Consider the following 18,716-nt stretch of genomic DNA (forward strand, 5'->3'; position numbering starts at 1 on the left):
GCATGGGTGTGTGTACTGTATAGCACTGTATAGCATGAGTGTGTGTACTGTATAGCATGGGTGTGTGTACTGTATAGCACTGTATAGCATGAGTGTGTGTACTGTATAGCATGGGTGTGTGTACTGTATAGCATGGGTGTGTGTACTGTATAGCATGGGTGTGTGTACTGTATAGCATGGGTGTGTGTACTGTATAGCATGGGTGTGTGTACTGTATAGCATGGGTGTGTGTACTGTATAGCATGGGTGTGTGTACTGTATAGCATGAGTGTGTGTACTGTATAGCATGAGTGTGTGTACTGTATAGCATGGGTGTGTGTACTGTATAGCACTGTATAGCATGAGTGTGTGTACTGTATAGCATGGGTGTGTGTACTGTATAGCACTGTATAGCATGAGTGTGTGTACTGTATAGCATGGGTGTGTGTACTGTATAGCATGGGTGTGTGTACTGTATAGCATGGGTGTGTGTACTGTATAGCATGGGTGTGTGTACTGTATAGCATGGGTGTGTGTACTGTATAGCATGGGTGTGTGTACTGTATAGCATGGGTGTGTGTGCTGTATAGCATGGATGTGTGTACTGTATAGCATGGGTGTGTGTACTGTATAGCATGGGTGTGTGTGCTGTATAGCATGGATGTGTGTACTGTATAGCATGGATGTGTGTACTGTATAGCATGGGTGTGTGTACTGTATAGCATGGGTGTGTGTACTGCATAGCATGGATGTGTGTACTGTATAGCATGGGTGTGTGTACTGCATAGCATGGATGTGTGTACTGTATAGTATGGGTGTGTGTACTGTATAGCATGGGTGTGTGTACTGCATAGCATGGATGTGTGTACTGTATAGCATGGGTGTGTGTACTGCATAGCATGGATGTGTGTACTGTATAGCATGGGTGTGTGTACTGTATAGCATGGGCGTGTGTACTGTATAGCATGGGTGTGTGTACTGCATAGCATGGATGTGTGTACTGTATAGCATGGGTGTGTGTACTGCATAGCATGGATGTGTGTACTGTATAGCATGGGTGTGTGTACTGTATAGCATGTGTGTGTGTACTGTATAGCATGAGTGTGTGTACTGTATAGCATGAGTGTGTGTACTGTATAGCATGAGTGTGTGTACTGTATAGCATGGGTGTGTGTACTGTATAGCACTGTATAGCATGAGTGTGTGTACTGTATAGCATGGGTGTGTGTACTGTATAGCATGGGTGTGTGTACTGTATAGCATGGGTGTGTGTACTGTATAGCATGGGTGTGTGTACTGTATAGTATGGGTGTGTGTACTGTATAGCATGGGTGTGTGTACTGTATAGCATGGATGTGTGTACTGTATAGCATGGGTGCGTGTACTGTATAGCATGGGTGTGTGTACTGTATAGCATGGGTGTGTGTACTGTATAGCATGGATGTGTGTACTGTATAGCATGGGTGTGTGTACTGTATAGCATGGGTGTGTGTACTGTATAGCATGGGTGTGTGTACTGTATAGCATGGGTGTGTGTACTGCATTAACTATCATTGTGCTCTTCTTGATGTTGCAGTATTTTAAAAGGAAAGGCTTAGGATGTTATGACACTTCACCAGATGATAATTGGTGATTCCATTTGTAATATTGTTTACTACCAGACCATAGGATGTTTATATTATGAGACTAGCAATTATTACATGGAGATTGGGGATTCCCCAAATCAACATTACCATTATAAGTTTCCACATGAACTACTTGAGGTAATTTTGCTGCCATGAAATGCTCCACATCTGTAAATCATGTGATGTCACGTAATCACATCCAATTAGTGCTCACCTTCCACCTTGGATGGGGGGCAGTTTATCTGTAGCTGATAACCAATACCAAATTTGGTCTTGAGTCTGTTTTGTGATCCCAGACAACGTAACTTACCATAGTTCATAATCCCTATACAATAACTCAATACCACAATCACTACTAACTCATTTAATAACCTATTCTGGTACATAAATGATCTGCCTCCTCCATAGCATGTGTGGTTAAGATCTGTTACCATGGATACACTGACTGTTACTACACAACACGCACCCACTCACCACACACTTATTCTGTTTAACGTTATTAATCACCTCCCACACTTGTCGACGTGCTGCTGGGTCAAGCCCTGTGGTTGGCTCATCTATAGTGTCACACCTACTAATTCAACTAATGAGAATGCCTATACTCACCTAATATCAAAATATCTGGACTACCAACACAAGCCATTGCAACAGATAAACGACGTCTCATTCCTCCTGATAACTGTTTTGACTTCTTATTGGCTGCATCAAGTAGGTTGACCTGTGTAACCATGGTTACTGGTGTGTTTGAATTGTGTTGGACTACACCCACCTGTCTGAGAGCATGTTCAACCACATGTTTTTCATGTCCCCATTTTAGTCCCCTCAGTCGGCCGTAGAATAACAAGTGCTGAGGGTGTGGCATATGATCACATGACCAGTATCACATGATCTATTAGTCTCAACAGCCAGCTAGTGTCATGTGAGGATGGTAAGCTGGTAATCTTCAACAATATGGTGGGTACAACTTCCTGGCAAGTGTCCTTAGCAACAGTTGTTCTATCTCAAGTGACGTTGTGTCATTACGTGGCAACTATTACAACTGGCTCTACCAGAATTTTGGCAGATGACAAAAAGGTTACCAAACAGCATCCCAACACCGTACCAGCTGGCTGAGAGACTCATGTCAATGTATACCTCCTTAGCAGTGAGAGACTCATGTTGGATATCAAACTGGGGACACACGCCTATGTGTTGGTGAACTGACGATATCTATAAACAGTGGAATGGGAATGAGATACACAAACAGTGGAATAGGAATGAGAATAGGAATGAGATGTACAAACAAACAATGGAATGGGAATAAAATACACAAACAATGGAATGGGAATAAAATACACAAACAATGGATAGAAATGAATCAATGAGATGTCCTGTATAACTCGTATAACAGCCGGCTTTAAATTTTGCAGTCCCAAACAGTACTCAGCTATGTACACAAAAGGTCTCTCACAAAGTGGCCAGATGGTGAATAGTAGTTTACTAAAGAATTGTTTAACACTCACATGTTGTCTTCTGCATAGAAATAAGCTTATAGCCACCATCTTACCGTGTGATTCTAATTAAAGCTCATCACAAAATCTGCAGATCGATGCACGGTTGTTAATAATTAATTTACGTCTTTATAGTCCAAGGTAAGTTCTATTAGTAGCTAGTAAGTAGGGCTGAGCAATAGTGAAATTTTCACTGTCCGAATGATATCATGACACTGTTCACGATAGACAATAGTAAAACGATAGTGATAATTCACCTATTTCCTATTAGTTGCCTTCAAAGAGAGTTGTAAGGAGGGATGTACCCATGCATGTATTTTGCATAAGATATTAAACAGCCTTTTAGGCTGATTCTTGTTCCAAAAAGTTATTATTTTGAAGTATTTTGCAGATATTTCTCCGTATTTTACTTGTTAATTACTGTCCGATAGTAAATTTTCAAGTGATATAGGTGATACCGATAGTGATACTATCCCGATATTCTGATATGCACATACTATCCCCCAGCCCTAGTAGTAACCTGGTCATCTCAGGCGGTAATGTTGTCTCCACAGTATACACACAGCAGAACAGTTTAGTCTGGTGATTGAGCGGTATTTGCCGCCAAACTAAAATGCACCAAACCGTTCAATGCAAATCTGTACTAGATATTAACCAAACCTTTTCTCACTACAATCCTATCACGTCAAATTTCCCAACTTTCCTGGTATAGAGTATAGCTACACCTGTGGCTGGCTTCTGACCATATTTGGTCATCCTTACTACTTTGTTCTTGTTGTGTAAGTGCTGTAGTGAAGTGTAGCCAAGAACATGTTTGTGTAACTAAATCTGAGTAGCTTCCCGGCGGGAACCTTTGTATATTGTGGCCTATGGAGGACACTGGGTTAGGCAACCACCTCTCTATAAGATATTCCTGGCCTGAAGGTGAGTTTAACTCACACATTGGTAAAATATTTGTGTTAAAGATCAAGATATACTCTAATAGAGCAGTCAGCTACACTCAGCTACTACAATCAAAACCATTATTAATTGGGAGGTATTTTTATAGATTCAAACTCCAGTTATTTTAATTTCTTGGAAAGTGCTTTGATGCCACCTGATACACTTACGAACACCTTTCATTCCTCTATTGCGCTAGAATAGTTGGTGGACAGTGTATTGTCATTTTGAAGGCAAAAGTTTGTTCAATAAACATACCAGCTGTTGAACTGACAGTAAAAAAGGTTACTAAAATAACATTACAAAACATCTGAGGAACAAACCCTGGACCACCAGTGTGCAAGGTCAGTGTGCTACCCATCTCCCCTAACCCAACCCTAACTTGATGTTTGTCTGTTAAGCATATAATGGTGTCTTTCACTGTCTGGTAAGTTTTGGTGAGTTCAATGCAAGCTAGGGTGCCAGGACAATCCCTCTCCTTACTCTGCTAACTCCAACCCTAAAACGTTATCTTCATAACTAGTGTGTTAGATACTCTAGTAGATTAGTATTATTGGGAAAAAAACTTTCAGCTCAATAATTCAATGCTCATACAGTATGGGTAGTAGTACTGTATAGTATGGTAGTAGTACTGTATAGTATGGTAGTAGTACTGTATAGTATGGTAGTAGTACTGTATAGTATGGTAGTAGTACTGTATAGTATGGTAGTAGTACTGTATAGTATGGTAGTAGTACTGTATAGTATGGTAGTAGTACTGTATAGTATGGTAGTAGTACTGTATAGTATGGTAGTAGTACTGTATAGTATGGTAGTAGTACTGTATAGTAGGGATCATACAGTATGGTAGTAGTACTGTATAGTATGGTAGTAGTACTGTATAGTATGGTAGTAGTACTGTATAGTATGGTAGTACTGTATAGTATGGTAGTAGTACTGTATAGTATGGTAGTAGTACTGTATAGTATGGTAGTAGTACTGTATAGTATGGTAGTAGTACTGTATAGTATGGTAGTAGTACTGTATAGTATGGTAGTAGTACTGTATAGTATGGTAGTAGTACTGTATAGTATGGTAGTAGTACTGTATAGTAGGGATCATACAGTATGGTAGTAGTACTGTATAGTATGGTAGTAGTACTGTATAGTATGGTAGTAGTACTGTATAGTATGGTAGTAGTACTGTATAGTAGGGATCATACAGTATGGTAGTAGTACTGTATAATAGGGATCTAAACCAAAACAGCCAAGCTGTAAAAAAAGAGTGTGGCCTTCAAAACAGCCAGGGTGAAAAAATGTGAAATCAAAGGTGGTGGCCAAGAAATGGCTGTAATAGTAGGTTAATGGCAAAAATTTTAATAACGACAATTCAGGTGAATTTGCATTGCCTCCTCCAAGGATTCGGCACTACAGTAGATTCACCTGAATTGTTATTAAATTTTTTGCCATTAACCTACCATCACAGCCATTTCTTGGCTGCCACCTTTGATTCACATCTTTTTTCACCCTGGCCCTTTTGGGGCCGCACTCTTTTTTTACAGCTTGGCTGTTTTGGTTTAGATATCACTTCTTTTTGTATTGCAAGCCACAAAGCTGGCCATAAACTGGCTTTGGCGCTTCCTTTTAACTTTTTTTTTTTTACTGCAGCAAAAGAAGCAATTGTGTGTATAGCTTTTTGTCTGATTAAATATTTGTGTATTTAATACTGAATGATTATCACATACTGTAGTTAATAAGGTGACTTCTTACATAACTGTAGCTGAAACTCTCATTGTTTGTAGCTGAACTCTTTTCAGGGTGACTTGTTTCTAGCTGAACTCTCTACATGGTGCAGCACATTTCTACAGCGTGATTTGTTTGTAGCTTATCTACAGGGTGACTTGTTTCTAGCTGATCTCTCTACCTGCAGGGTGACTTGTTTCTAGCTGAACTCTCTACAGGGTGACTTGTTTCCAGCTGATCTTTCTACAGGGTGATTTGTTTGTAGCTGATCTCTCTATAAGGTGACTTGATTCTAGCTGAACTCTCTACTGGGTGACTTGTTTCTAGCTGAACTCTCTACAGGGTGACTTGTTTCCAGCACATATTTCTACTGGGTGACTTGTTTCTAGCTGATCTCTATAGGGTAACTTGTATTTAGCTGATCTCTGTTTGTTCACCTACCGATTTTCAGCTTCTTCCAGTAAACGGTTTGCCCTGTAGGTGTGACAACATATTGGTGATACTTTTCGTGAATAATTGCTAATAACTCCTTCACTGTTTATCGTATTTCAGCCAAACTTTGTACCAAGATGCACCTTTATACCCCCCTTCTGTGTGCCAAATTTTAAGGCAATCGGATATGGCGTTCGTGCTTTATGGCAGTTTTTGTAAGTGTGCGAAAAGAGGAAGAAAATTAAGGAAAAAAACGAAGAGACTGACCAATTTTTGAACTCCCGTATCTTGTGAACGCTTGAAGCGATTTTGCTCAAATTTGGTATGTGGAGTACTGAAGTTGGCGGACATGCCCACAGCAAAATTCGTCTTGTTTCATAAAGGCAGCACAGAGCTACGCAGGTGTGAAAATTGCATTTTCTTTCTTCCTGTCAATATACTCACGGTGTTGTGTGCTGGCTTCTTGGCCGCACGACACACTACTGTGGATCTTGATTTGTACTTTCTCACAAAAAATATTGACCAGAAACCAGCCTCACAATACCTTCATGGCACCTTGGCAGGCAGTCTAGTATATCTGTAGGTGTAGGTGGCCTCCCTTGTTTCTCTACTTTTTATCTCTATAGTCAGTCAGTAGAAAATTCCACTGAATAAAACTTTGATAGCAACTTATTGAAAGTGTTTTGGGTCGTACTGCATGGGCTTGGCTATATGTAATTGATTGTAGTATGGCTACAGGGAGTAGATCATAACCAGCCACACCCACTAACTTCAGTAGCTAGATCATGACTAGCCACACCCACTCACCTCAGTAGCTAAATCATAACCAGCAACACGAGCAGTTCCACTAGTTGGTTCATATAACCCAGTGAGTAGTGATATTAATGTTGTCTTTCCTGCCCCTGTGGACCGGGCTATTATTAGAATAACATCATAACACCTATACACTTACCATTAGGACCTAGTAATCCAAAACATTCATTACGCTGGATTGCCAGTGACATCCCATGAACTGCTATGTGAATTGGCTTGCCAGCACTAGCAGGAAACTACAAGAGAAACCACTGGTAATATAACATGTGTGTGTAGTGTGTGTGTGTGTTGTGTAGTGTGTGTGTGTGTGTGTGTAGTGTGTAGTGTGTGTGTGTGTAGTGTGTAGTGTGTGTGTGTGTGTGTGTGTGAGTGTGTGTGTGTGTAGTGTGTGTGTAGTGTGTAGTGTGTGTGTGTAGTGTGTGTGTGTGTGTGTAGTGTGTGTGTGTGTGTGTAGTGTGTGTGTAGTGTGTGTGTGTAGTGAGTGTGTGAGTGTGTGTGTGTAGTGTGTGTGTGCGTGTCTGTGTGTGTCTGTGTCTGTGTGTCTGTCTGTGTGTGTGTGTGTGTGTGTGTCTGTGTCTGTGTGTCTGTCTGTGTGTGTGTGTCTGTCTGTGTGTGTGTGTGTGTGTATGTGAGTGTGTGTACCCTATGTATAAAGAACACACCTCTTTCCTCAGTTGTGACATCACTATTGAAACATTATAGCCGGTAGTGAATGCATCATCTATAGCATCAGCTACAGCACCAAACAGTTAGAATACAGCAGATCAGGATAGTACTCATTACCCTCAGCCTTCACATCCTCATCAACTTCCTCCACTTCATAATGTAATGATGTGCTATCTCTGATGTCTTCATCTGACTGCTGTGACATAGAAGAGTTATAATTATGGAGTATAGGACATGCACCATGGAATGGAATATGCAGTATAGAATATACAGATTGTAACACACTAGACACTTCTTTATAACAGACACTAGGGACCAATGCCTATTGTACTAAACAAGTTGTCCTCTTTCAATAGATTGTTGGGACAAACATCTTTGGTCTTTACAGTACTACATCTTAAACTTTGAGAGCTTGCTAAGACATGTATAGTATAGTATACCCTGTAGTATTAGTATTAGTATAGTATGGTATGGTATGGTATGGTATGGTATGATATGATATGGTATGGTATGGTATGATATGGTATGGTATGGTATGGTATGATATGGTATGGTATGGTATGATATGATATGGTATGGTATGGTATGGTATGGTATGGTATGATATGGTATGGTATGATATGGTATGGTATGGTATGGTATGATATGGTATGGTATGGTATGGTATGATATGGTATGGTATGATATGGTATGGTATGATATGGTATGGTATGGTATGGTATGGTATGGTATGATATGGTATGGTATGGTATGGTATGATATGGTATGATATGGTATGATATGGTATGGTATGGTATGGTATGGTATGATATGGTATGGTATGATATGGTATGGTATGGTATGGTATGATATGGTATGGTATGGTATGGTATGGTATGGTATGATATGGTATGGTATGGTATGATATGATATGGTATGGTATGGTATGGTATGGTATGATATGGTATGGTATGGTATGGTATGGTATGATATGGTATGGTATGGTATGGTATGATATGGTATGGTATGGTATGATATGGTATGGTATGGTATGATATGGTATGGTACGGCACACCCTTGGTTATCCGAACCCCAATGTGCTCAGGCAATGGTAAAAGTGTTCAGTGAATTGTTCAGATAACTGAAGCCCATTCATTAGCTCTGTTGAAATACTCTATTAGAACATACACATGTACTTAAAATACTCCAACAAAACAGTCATTTCCTATTTCAAATGAGGGTCGGATAACTATAGTATGTACAAGTTGAACTGGATCCTGAATAACAGCTAAAAATTAAAAGTGGATTTTTTCTAAATGAGTTAACATTTCAGCCAACCAGATGATTAGTGATGACAGCAAAGGTGTCAACAATAGATACGTATGATTTGGCTTCGGGAAAGGGTCGTAATCGACAGTGTACTTTTATGGCTTCCCCATAGGAAATGTATGGTGAAAATTTTGACTGGCCATAAATATTATGGCAGACATTTGATATTTTTAGCAGGTCAAGCAGTACTACAAATTTCAAGATTGTGTGTAATTGCATCCATGAGTTATTAAATGTTTTTGAGGATTCAGCTCAACACTACTATAAGGGTCTACTGTATACTGTGGATACTTACACTGTTAGTAACAGATGGTAGTCGATGATGTTTTGAGTTGTCATGGTTACGCCTCATAATGTCTCGACCAGTAAAATACTTGATGGGGTCTGGATCACGTGATCAATGAGTGATGACATTGTAATAATTTCTTACCAGTAATTGGGAAATGGAAGGGTTTCCTTATTCCAAACTCTCCAGGGAAGATGTAGGACAAGTAGACAAACAGCAACCCAAACATTAAAGAGCCAAAAAACCTGGTGAGCAATAATTAGAATAACAGCATCACCATGGTAACTTTACATGTGAAGCCAAATTAAGTACAAGCACTCCCAAATACGTACACTGGGGTGAACACAAGTGTATCAATTTTATATGTGGATGTGATGGGAAATTTAGTCATTCATCTCATCAATTGGTATAGCACTGTTCAAATACTCTAATAGAACATACACTAGCAAACAGCAAAACTCCAACTTGTTTGCATAACTTCGTCTTTTGAGATAATGCTATCGAATTGCATGCTACAAAATATTACATACGTTTTAATTGTTTCAGTAATCACTGAAAAAAGACGAATTGACATATCTAATACATTACTACATTCATCTTTTCACGGAGAATAAAAATATCTTTGTTTTGTTTCTGTACAAACATGAGTTACATGTGTTTGTTTACATTGCGTCAACCATCATTGCTATATCTAAGCTTGAACAGACTTTGTGCTGTAAATGGTATGGGTTAAAACTATATCTTGATGAATGGTATGGGTTAAAACTATATCTTGATGAATGGTATGGGTTAAAACTATACCTTGATGAATGGTATGGGTTAAAACTATATCTTGATGAATGGTATGGGTTAAAACTATATCTTGATGAATGGTATGGGTTAAAACTATATCTTGATGAATGGTATGGGTTAAAACTATATCTTGATGAATGGTATGGGTTAAAACTATATCTTGATGAATGGTATGGGTTAAAACTATATCTTGATGAATGGTATGGGTTAAAACTATACCTTGATGAATGGTATATGGGTTAAAACTATATCTTGATGAATGGTATGGGTTAAAACTATATCTTGATGAATGGTATGGGTTAAAACTATACCTTGATGAATGGTATATGGGTTAAAACTATACCTTGATGAATGGTATATGGGTTAAAACTATACCTTGATGAATGGTATATGGGTTAAAACTATATCTTGATGAATGGTATGGGTTAAAACTATACCTTGATGAATGGTATGGGTTAAAACTATATCTTGATGAATGGTATGGGTTAAAACTATATCTTGATGAATGGTATGGGTTAAAACTATATCTTGATGAATGGTATGGGTTAAAACTATATCTTGATGAATGGTATGGGTTAAAACTATACCTTGATGAATGGTATGGGTTAAAACTATACCTTGATGAATGGTATGGGTTAAAACTATATCTTGATGAATGGTATGGGTTAAAACTATACCTTGATGAATGGTATATGGGTTAAAACTATATCTTGATGAATGGTATGGGTTAAAACTATACCTTGATGAATGGTATGGGTTAAAACTATATCTTGATGAATGGTATGGGTTAAAACTATACCTTGATGAATGGTATGGGTTAAAACTATACCTTGATGAATGGTATATGGGTTAAAACTATATCTTGATGAATGGTATATGGGTTAAAACTATATCTTGATGAATGGTATGGGTTAAAACTATATCTTGATGAATGGTATATGGGTTAAAACTATACCTTGATGAATGGTATGGGTTAAAACTATACCTTGATGAATGGTATATGGGTTAAAACTATACCTTGATGAATGGTATATGGGTTAAAACTATATCTTGATGAATGGTATGGGTTAAAACTATACCTTGATGAATGGTATGGGTTAAAACTATATCTTGATGAATGGTATGGGTTAAAACTATACCTTGATGAATGGTATGGGTTAAAACTATATCTTGATGAATGGTATGGGTTAAAACTATATCTTGATGAATGGTATGGGTTAAAACTATATCTTGATGAATGGTATGGGTTAAAACTATACCTTGATGAATGGTATGGGTTAAAACTATATCTTGATGAATGGTATGGGTTAAAACTATATCTTGATGAATGGTATATGGGTTAAAACTATACCTTGATGAATGGTATGGGTTAAAACTATATCTTGATGAATGGTATGGGTTAAAACTATATCTTGATGAATGGTATGGGTTAAAACTATACCTTGATGAATGGTATGGGTTAAAACTATATCTTGATGAATGGTATGGGTTAAAACTATATCTTGATGAATGGTATGGGTTAAAACTATATCTTGATGAATGGTATGGGTTAAAACTATATCTTGATGAATGGTATGGGTTAAAACTATACCTTGATGAATGGTATGGGTTAAAACTATACCTTGATGAATGGTATGGGTTAAAACTATATCTTGATGAATGGTATGGGTTAAAACTATATCTTGATGAATGGTATGGGTTAAAACTATATCTTGATGAATGGTATGGGTTAAAACTATATCTTGATGAATGGTATGGGTTAAAACTATATCTTGATGAATGGTATGGGTTAAAACTATACCTTGATGAATGGTATGGGTTAAAACTATATCTTGATGAATGGTATGGGTTAAAACTATATCTTGATGAATGGTATGGGTTAAAACTATATCTTGATGAATGGTATGGGTTAAAACTATACCTTGATGAATGGTATGGGTTAAAACTATATCTTGATGAATGGTATGGGTTAAAACTATATCTTGATGAATGGTATGGGTTAAAACTATACCTTGATGAATGGTATATGGGTTAAAACTATATCTTGATGAATGGTATGGGTTAAAACTATACCTTGATGAATGGTATGGGTTAAAACTATATCTTGATGAATGGTATGGGTTAAAACTATACCTTGATGAATGGTATATGGGTTAAAACTATATCTTGATGAATGGTATGGGTTAAAACTATACCTTGATGAATGGTATGGGTTAAAACTATACCTTGATGAATGGTATATGGGTTAAAACTATATCTTGATGAATGGTATATGGGTTAAAACTATATCTTGATGAATGGTATGGGTTAAAACTATATCTTGATGAATGGTATGGGTTAAAACTATATCTTGATGAATGGTATGGGTTAAAACTATACCTTGATGAATGGTATGGGTTAAAACTATACCTTGATGAATGGTATATGGGTTAAAACTATATCTTGATGAATGGTATATGGGTTAAAACTATATCTTGATGAATGGTATGGGTTAAAACTATATCTTGATGAATGGTATGGGTTAAAACTATATCTTGATGAATGGTATGGGTTAAAACTATATCTTGATGAATGGTATATGGGTTAAAACTATGCCTTGATGAATGGTATGGGTTAAAACTATATCTTGATGAATGGTATGGGTTAAAACTATATCTTGATGAATGGTATGGGTTAAAACTATACCTTGATGAAGGTATGGGTTAAAACTATATCTTGATGAATGGTATGGGTAAAATCTATATCTTGATAAATGCCCCGGTTCAGGGTAAATAAAACGACACAAGTCCCAACTTCGTAACTTGTTGCACTCATGACTGAAATGAGCACCTGTAATTTATTTTCTGTATAGGCACTGAAAAATCAATTGTTTTGCTCTTCCTACTGTCTATCACTATAACTCCAAAAGTACCAGGTAAGGCTGAAACTTTAACCACCCACTAAAAAAAAAACAAACACATAAAATGAAGTTTGATAAATATCGGGTTTTCACCCAATGGGTCACACATATCTACTAGATTAATAAAACAAGTTGATGTTGTGCTACTTCTAAAAACCAGCTACTTCTATAACCAATTATATAGCTGGAAATGTATTTTAACTAAGGCTTCTGTTTTGTAATAATCCATTATGCATACAGTTGTTGTAATTTCAGATTTTGTAATTTGTGAAGTTGCTATGCATTTCTAAGGAAGTGCATTTCAAACAAACTGCTTCAACAACTTAGTGTGTACGAATAGAAGTATCTTCTCAATTGTTTTATAGTTTTCTATAGTATTTTCCCGCAATTTCTCTCTACAAAACCTCAAGGCTACACTTCATTTTCGTATGCATACATATAGGGACAAGCTCTTTTCGAGTCAAAGAGATACACATTTCCTAGTAACCTAAGAGACCTGCTATGGTGTTACTCGGTAGTTAAATACATGAAGAACCCAATAGGAAGGTAGTTCACTAAGCTTATAGAGAGTTGCTACACCCGTATTTCAAACTGGCGAAAAGAAACTGGCTCACAGTGCAAACCTTGCCAATGCTCAAGTTTAATGCGGGTTTCATTTAGTGTTTAATGTTCACTGCTTTTACCAGTAAAAGGATTTGCTCACATGGGTGCGTATGGACAAACATAGATGGGTACACGCACACACACACACACACACACACACACACACACACACACACACACACACACACACACACACACACACACACACACACACACACACACACACTTTTACAAAAACAATTTCAGTAAACCTGGCGTACCCACGTCTGGTTTAAAAAGGAAATTTCAAAAGAGAAATAGGATCACCGAATAAAGCCACAAAACAAGAAGGGATCACTAGGGTGATAATGTAGCTATATCTCTGAGATAGAGCTACAATAGTATTCATCAGTATTTGATTGTTTAATACTAAAACTCTGATCCATGAATCACTTAGCCTACTACGGCCAGTTAAGAAACTACACCAATCCCCACATCATCTCACAGTTAATACACATCAACTCACAGTTAACACATGTCAACTCACAGTTAACACACGTCAACTCACAGTTAACACACATCAACTCACAGATAACACACATCAACTCACAGTTAACACAGTCAACACACATCAACTCACAGCTAACACACATCACATCAACTCACAGTTGACACACATCAACTCACAGTCAACACACAGGTAACACACATCAACTTACAGTTAACACACATCAACTCACAGCTAACACACATCAACTCATCACAGCTAACACACATCAACTCATCACACATCAACTTACAGCTAACACACATCAACTTACAGCTAACACACATCAACTTACAGTTAACACACATCAACTCATCACAGCTAACACACATCAACTCAGAGCTAACACACATCAACTCACAGCTAACACACATCAACTCATCACACATCAACTTACAGCTAACACACATCAACTTACAGCTAACACACATCAACTTACAGCTAACACATATCAACTCACAGCTAACACACATCAACTCACAGCTAACACACATCAACTCATCACACATCAACTTACAGCTAACACACATCAACTTACAGCTAACACACATCAACTTACAGCTAACACATATCAACTCACAGCTAACACACATCAACTCACAGCTAACACACATCAACTCACAGCTAACACACATCAACTTACAGTTAACACACATCAACTCACAGTTGACACACAGTTAACTTACAGGTACATGATACCATCACTGTAGAGAGCAGCTTCCTGGCTACCCCATCCTAAATGATCAGTACCAAAACACCTGAACTCCACACAAGCATTGTTCAGATAGAACAGGACCCTGTAATGTGATAACATTTAATACTGTATTGTTGTGTGTGGTACGTGTGTAGTGTGCGTGTAGTGTGTGCGTGCACGCGCACAGTGTCACTAGTGTGTGTGTGTGTGTGTGCACGCGTGTCACATCCCATATTATTATGGTTATAATGTGGAGCCTAAACATTTATGAAACAACTTCCTCAACCCTCTCTTCCCTTCCAGTTGTCACTCACAAAGTACCTGTAGTATGCAAATGGTGGATACATCATAATGAAGAAGGGTGGGGTCTCATCCACTGCAAATATGTTCAGTCCACTCAGCAATTGAGACACTATCACACCAATGATGACGATAAGGTAGCCAACCACTGTAGCTGTACGAGGCCTATAGGAGGATATTGATCAACTGGTAACACATGTGTATCACCTGATAAAACACGTGTATCACCTGGTAACACAAATGTATAACATGAAGAGATCTGGGGACACCTCTGGACTTAGCTACACCATTACTGCATACCATGGAGTAAGGCTCAAATGAATAGTATTTTGAATATTCAAATAACACCACTGGGGGATTATTCGGTGATCTTATTACAACACACAATTGTACTGTATACACGCTTTTCGAGGCAAGTAAAATTTGACAATAGCTTGTTGTGTTGTGTTTTATTTTCGCGAATGTATCTCCTAGTTAGATTTTTCAGCACAGGTGCTTATAATCTTTAATTTATAAGCCCCTCCACTGAAACAGAAATCAGGCAGTGAGATTAGCTTGCTCCTCTAGCTTGCTCTAAGGATATCTCAAAGGATATTGTCAACTGGCAAGGTAATCGCTGGTTAACAATTGCTATCACATTCCCTGCACTGCCTGCAGTGTTACTACACACCAGGGCAGACATGGGGCCAAGTACATTTAAAAGTACTTAAGTAAAGTACAAGTACTTTTGAGTTTTTGAAGTATAAGTACAAGTACTCCAACTGAAATCATGAGAGTACTTAAGTAAAGTATAAGTACATACTGAAAGTACTTAGGTAAAGTACAAGTACAGTACATTTTCCTATAGCAACAGCCGTGCATAATAACTTAAGCTTGAAGTACAAACATGCAAGGTACAGTTTGTATATTCACAGAACTATTACACTGCATAATACAATCATTTTTAAGTCTACCACACTCGGATTTAAATTATTTTCCTGCAATGCTAAATAACCACTTAATTGGGGTAAATAATTCAAGTACTATTTTGCCACAATGGGAAGGATGGTGTCTGACGTAGAAGAATACTATGCACTATAAATGACAATTTCTTACCACCAAGTCAACAAACCACTCATTACAGTAGTTTTAGCCTTACCTTCTCCTTTAGATAAAACTTCAGGAATATTTCATGACAGCAGGTAGTTTCAGGTTTTTGTCAACCATTCTCTTCAACTCCCAATTTAAACGACAGCATTGCTTTTATTATATAAACCAGAATTACTATTAAACAACTGCTTGTGGCTACATTATACATAGTAAGGTTGTACAAAGTATCGAGAGGTTGAAAACTACAACTTCATAAATTTATTTTCATTGACGCTCACTGTGTACAAACTACAATGTTTGCAGTACTTAAAAGTACTTTGAGTACTCAAGTACATATAAGTACTTGGCAAAAATACTTGAGTATAAGTACAAGTACATTGGGGAAATTAAGAAAGTATTTAAATAAAGTACAAGTACTTTCAAATCTGTACTTAAGTGTACTTAAGTATAAGTACTCATGTACTTGGCCCCATGTCTGCACCAGGGTAAGGAATAAGTGTTGTATAGTGGCATAATGAACATGCAGTAGCGAAATACAGTTTTTGCATATTCCACTGCTTGTCTTCAGTGTTGAGAAGGGGGCTGCAGGTGCCCTAAGGATGCTTACTAGCAAGACTTCATAAATCCAACCATGGAATGTGCAAAAATCAAAAATATGTCAGTCCAGTAGTCCAGTCCACTGAGAGTAACGCTCAGTGGATATCATAGCTGCCATGTATGGATTCATAACATGTCAGGTTCCCCCTCGTAACTGATAACAGCAGTCCAGATATTCTGATAACACAATAATCTCTAACAGTACTACAGAGCAGCTCACACTAGAAACTTGCACATCAAAATTCATGAGTAAATACTTCGTACACTGAGTGCTTCACGTACAGCTAAGCTACCTCTGGATGTCAGACCATTTTCATGTGGGGGGGAGCTAATTGCCACCCTCACACAAACCATCTGGAACATGAGACTAGAATGTAGCTATCTGCATCATACAAATATTGTACCATTTGCGAATTTCATGAAAACAGAATGCCCCAAAAAGCCATGTATGTGGTACATTGTTAGTAGTTCTAATTACAGCCCACCATACTCACCTCTGGAAAATGTTACTGAAGAAGAAGCCAAGGACAACGAGGGCATGTCCCCAGAAACTGAACACGAAGAACAATATCAGGAAATTGGTCTATAACAACATCACAACATGTAAGATGATGTCATAACAACATCACAACACGTATCATAGTTTTCTGAGTGGATGACACAGTAAACACAGAGGAGGTTGGACACTCATATGTGAGTACATACATTTTGTATTGGAAGTTTAACCACATACATTTTGTATTGGAAGTTTAACCAGGCGTTCACGAAAGTTTTCACAAATACCATTCGAGAGTGCACTTCAAGTTTAGTCTATTCACCCGGTCTACCCCATTCAACCCCACTACTACTCTAGGCACGAAAATCTCTCTTGAAATCTACAGGGATCACGTGTGTAAGCGTTTGCTGGGTGGAATCCATGTGTAATACTATAGGGACGCCTTATGTACATGTATTTTAGCACAATAATTGTTGAAGAAAGCAATGTGTACGCTAACAAAGCCTCCCAGGGTAATGAAAAGAAGAGTGGACGCCGCTAGCTGGGCCTCACAGAGAATCGAAAAGAGAATTAGAAACTCGCATACCCGTCTTGCAATAAGAATTTGCTGTTCATCTTAAGAAGCACAAGGTAACGTGGTGTGGATATCGCTAAACATTTCTTCTATCACTACTCCTCGTCACATATTAGAAATATGCAATTAATAGTAATAAATTTCAGAAGCTATTATATCGTGTCCAACCTCCTCTGCAGTAAACATGTGTGAGTCTCCAATGGAGGTACATACAGTAAAACCTGTGTATTAAGGACACCTTGGGACCGACCGATAGTGTCCTGATTATCAAGGTGTCCTGATTATCAAGGTGTCCTGATTATCAAGGTGTCCTGATTTTCCAGGTCAGTTTACATACCAAGGGATACTATATTGGATTACCCAGTGTCCAGATAATGTAGGTGTTGTCATTTTCAAGTGTCCTGATTAACAGGTTCCACTGTACACCAGCACATTAATATGGTACACAATGTAACACAACAGAATTATAACTTCAAGAACTGCAAGATACTGCATGACTTCACTTCATACAGTGACTGTTTTGTTAGAGTAATACTATCACTGAATGTACATATGAAGACATACATCATATCACAAACCATTGTACACAAAGGAATGGATTGTGAGGAGACTGTTCTTCTCATCATTACAGTTAGCAGGTACAACATTTCCTAGTATTCTGTAGGAGTTATGATGATCAAGTAATATGTGACCCTCTGAGCAAAAACTGACTGTCTTCACAAACTCCTATTTTACTTTAAAACGTATTGAAATAAACTATGTGTGCCACATTCAAATATTATGCACATGTTACGTGGTAATCTCTTTGATATGCACTTAAACAAAGCTCAAATCAACAAAACCTATACACCATTGGATTCGCCTACTAATGGAGAGTAGGAAAATCT

At 37.8% G+C, this 18,716-nt stretch overlaps 1 protein-coding gene across 2 annotated transcripts in view; it reads right to left on the bottom strand.

Moving 5' to 3' along the window:
• Positions 1 to 18,716, bottom strand: part of LOC136252648 (ABC transporter A family member 9-like) — a 41,934-nt gene that overhangs the window by 1,779 nt on the left and 21,439 nt on the right. The window contains exons 14-29 of one of the 2 annotated variants that reach the window (XM_066045174.1): positions 17,254 to 17,342; positions 15,095 to 15,238; positions 14,766 to 14,876; positions 9,404 to 9,504; positions 9,269 to 9,357; positions 7,783 to 7,858; positions 7,662 to 7,732; positions 7,139 to 7,235; positions 6,994 to 7,088; positions 2,739 to 2,813; positions 2,374 to 2,451; positions 2,211 to 2,322; positions 2,079 to 2,161; positions 1,977 to 2,028; positions 1,819 to 1,929; positions 1,713 to 1,772 (exon numbers count right to left, since the gene is read on the bottom strand). In XM_066045174.1, coding sequence (XP_065901246.1) covers positions 1,713 to 1,772; positions 1,819 to 1,929; positions 1,977 to 2,028; positions 2,079 to 2,161; positions 2,211 to 2,322; positions 2,374 to 2,451; positions 2,739 to 2,813; positions 6,994 to 7,088; positions 7,139 to 7,235; positions 7,662 to 7,732; positions 7,783 to 7,858; positions 9,269 to 9,357; positions 9,404 to 9,504; positions 14,766 to 14,876; positions 15,095 to 15,238; positions 17,254 to 17,342 — 1,444 coding nt within the window. Of the gene's footprint in view, positions 1 to 1,712; positions 1,773 to 1,818; positions 1,930 to 1,976; positions 2,029 to 2,078; positions 2,162 to 2,210; positions 2,323 to 2,373; positions 2,452 to 2,738; positions 2,814 to 6,993; positions 7,089 to 7,138; positions 7,236 to 7,661; positions 7,733 to 7,782; positions 7,862 to 9,268; positions 9,358 to 9,403; positions 9,505 to 14,765; positions 14,877 to 15,094; positions 15,239 to 17,253; positions 17,343 to 18,716 lie in introns of both variants that reach the window. The other variant, XM_066045173.1, reaches the window with a different exon arrangement.

This window comes from Dysidea avara, chromosome 4 (assembly GCF_963678975.1).
Source record: "Dysidea avara chromosome 4, odDysAvar1.4, whole genome shotgun sequence".
Taxonomy (NCBI): Eukaryota; Metazoa; Porifera; class Demospongiae; order Dictyoceratida; family Dysideidae; genus Dysidea; species Dysidea avara.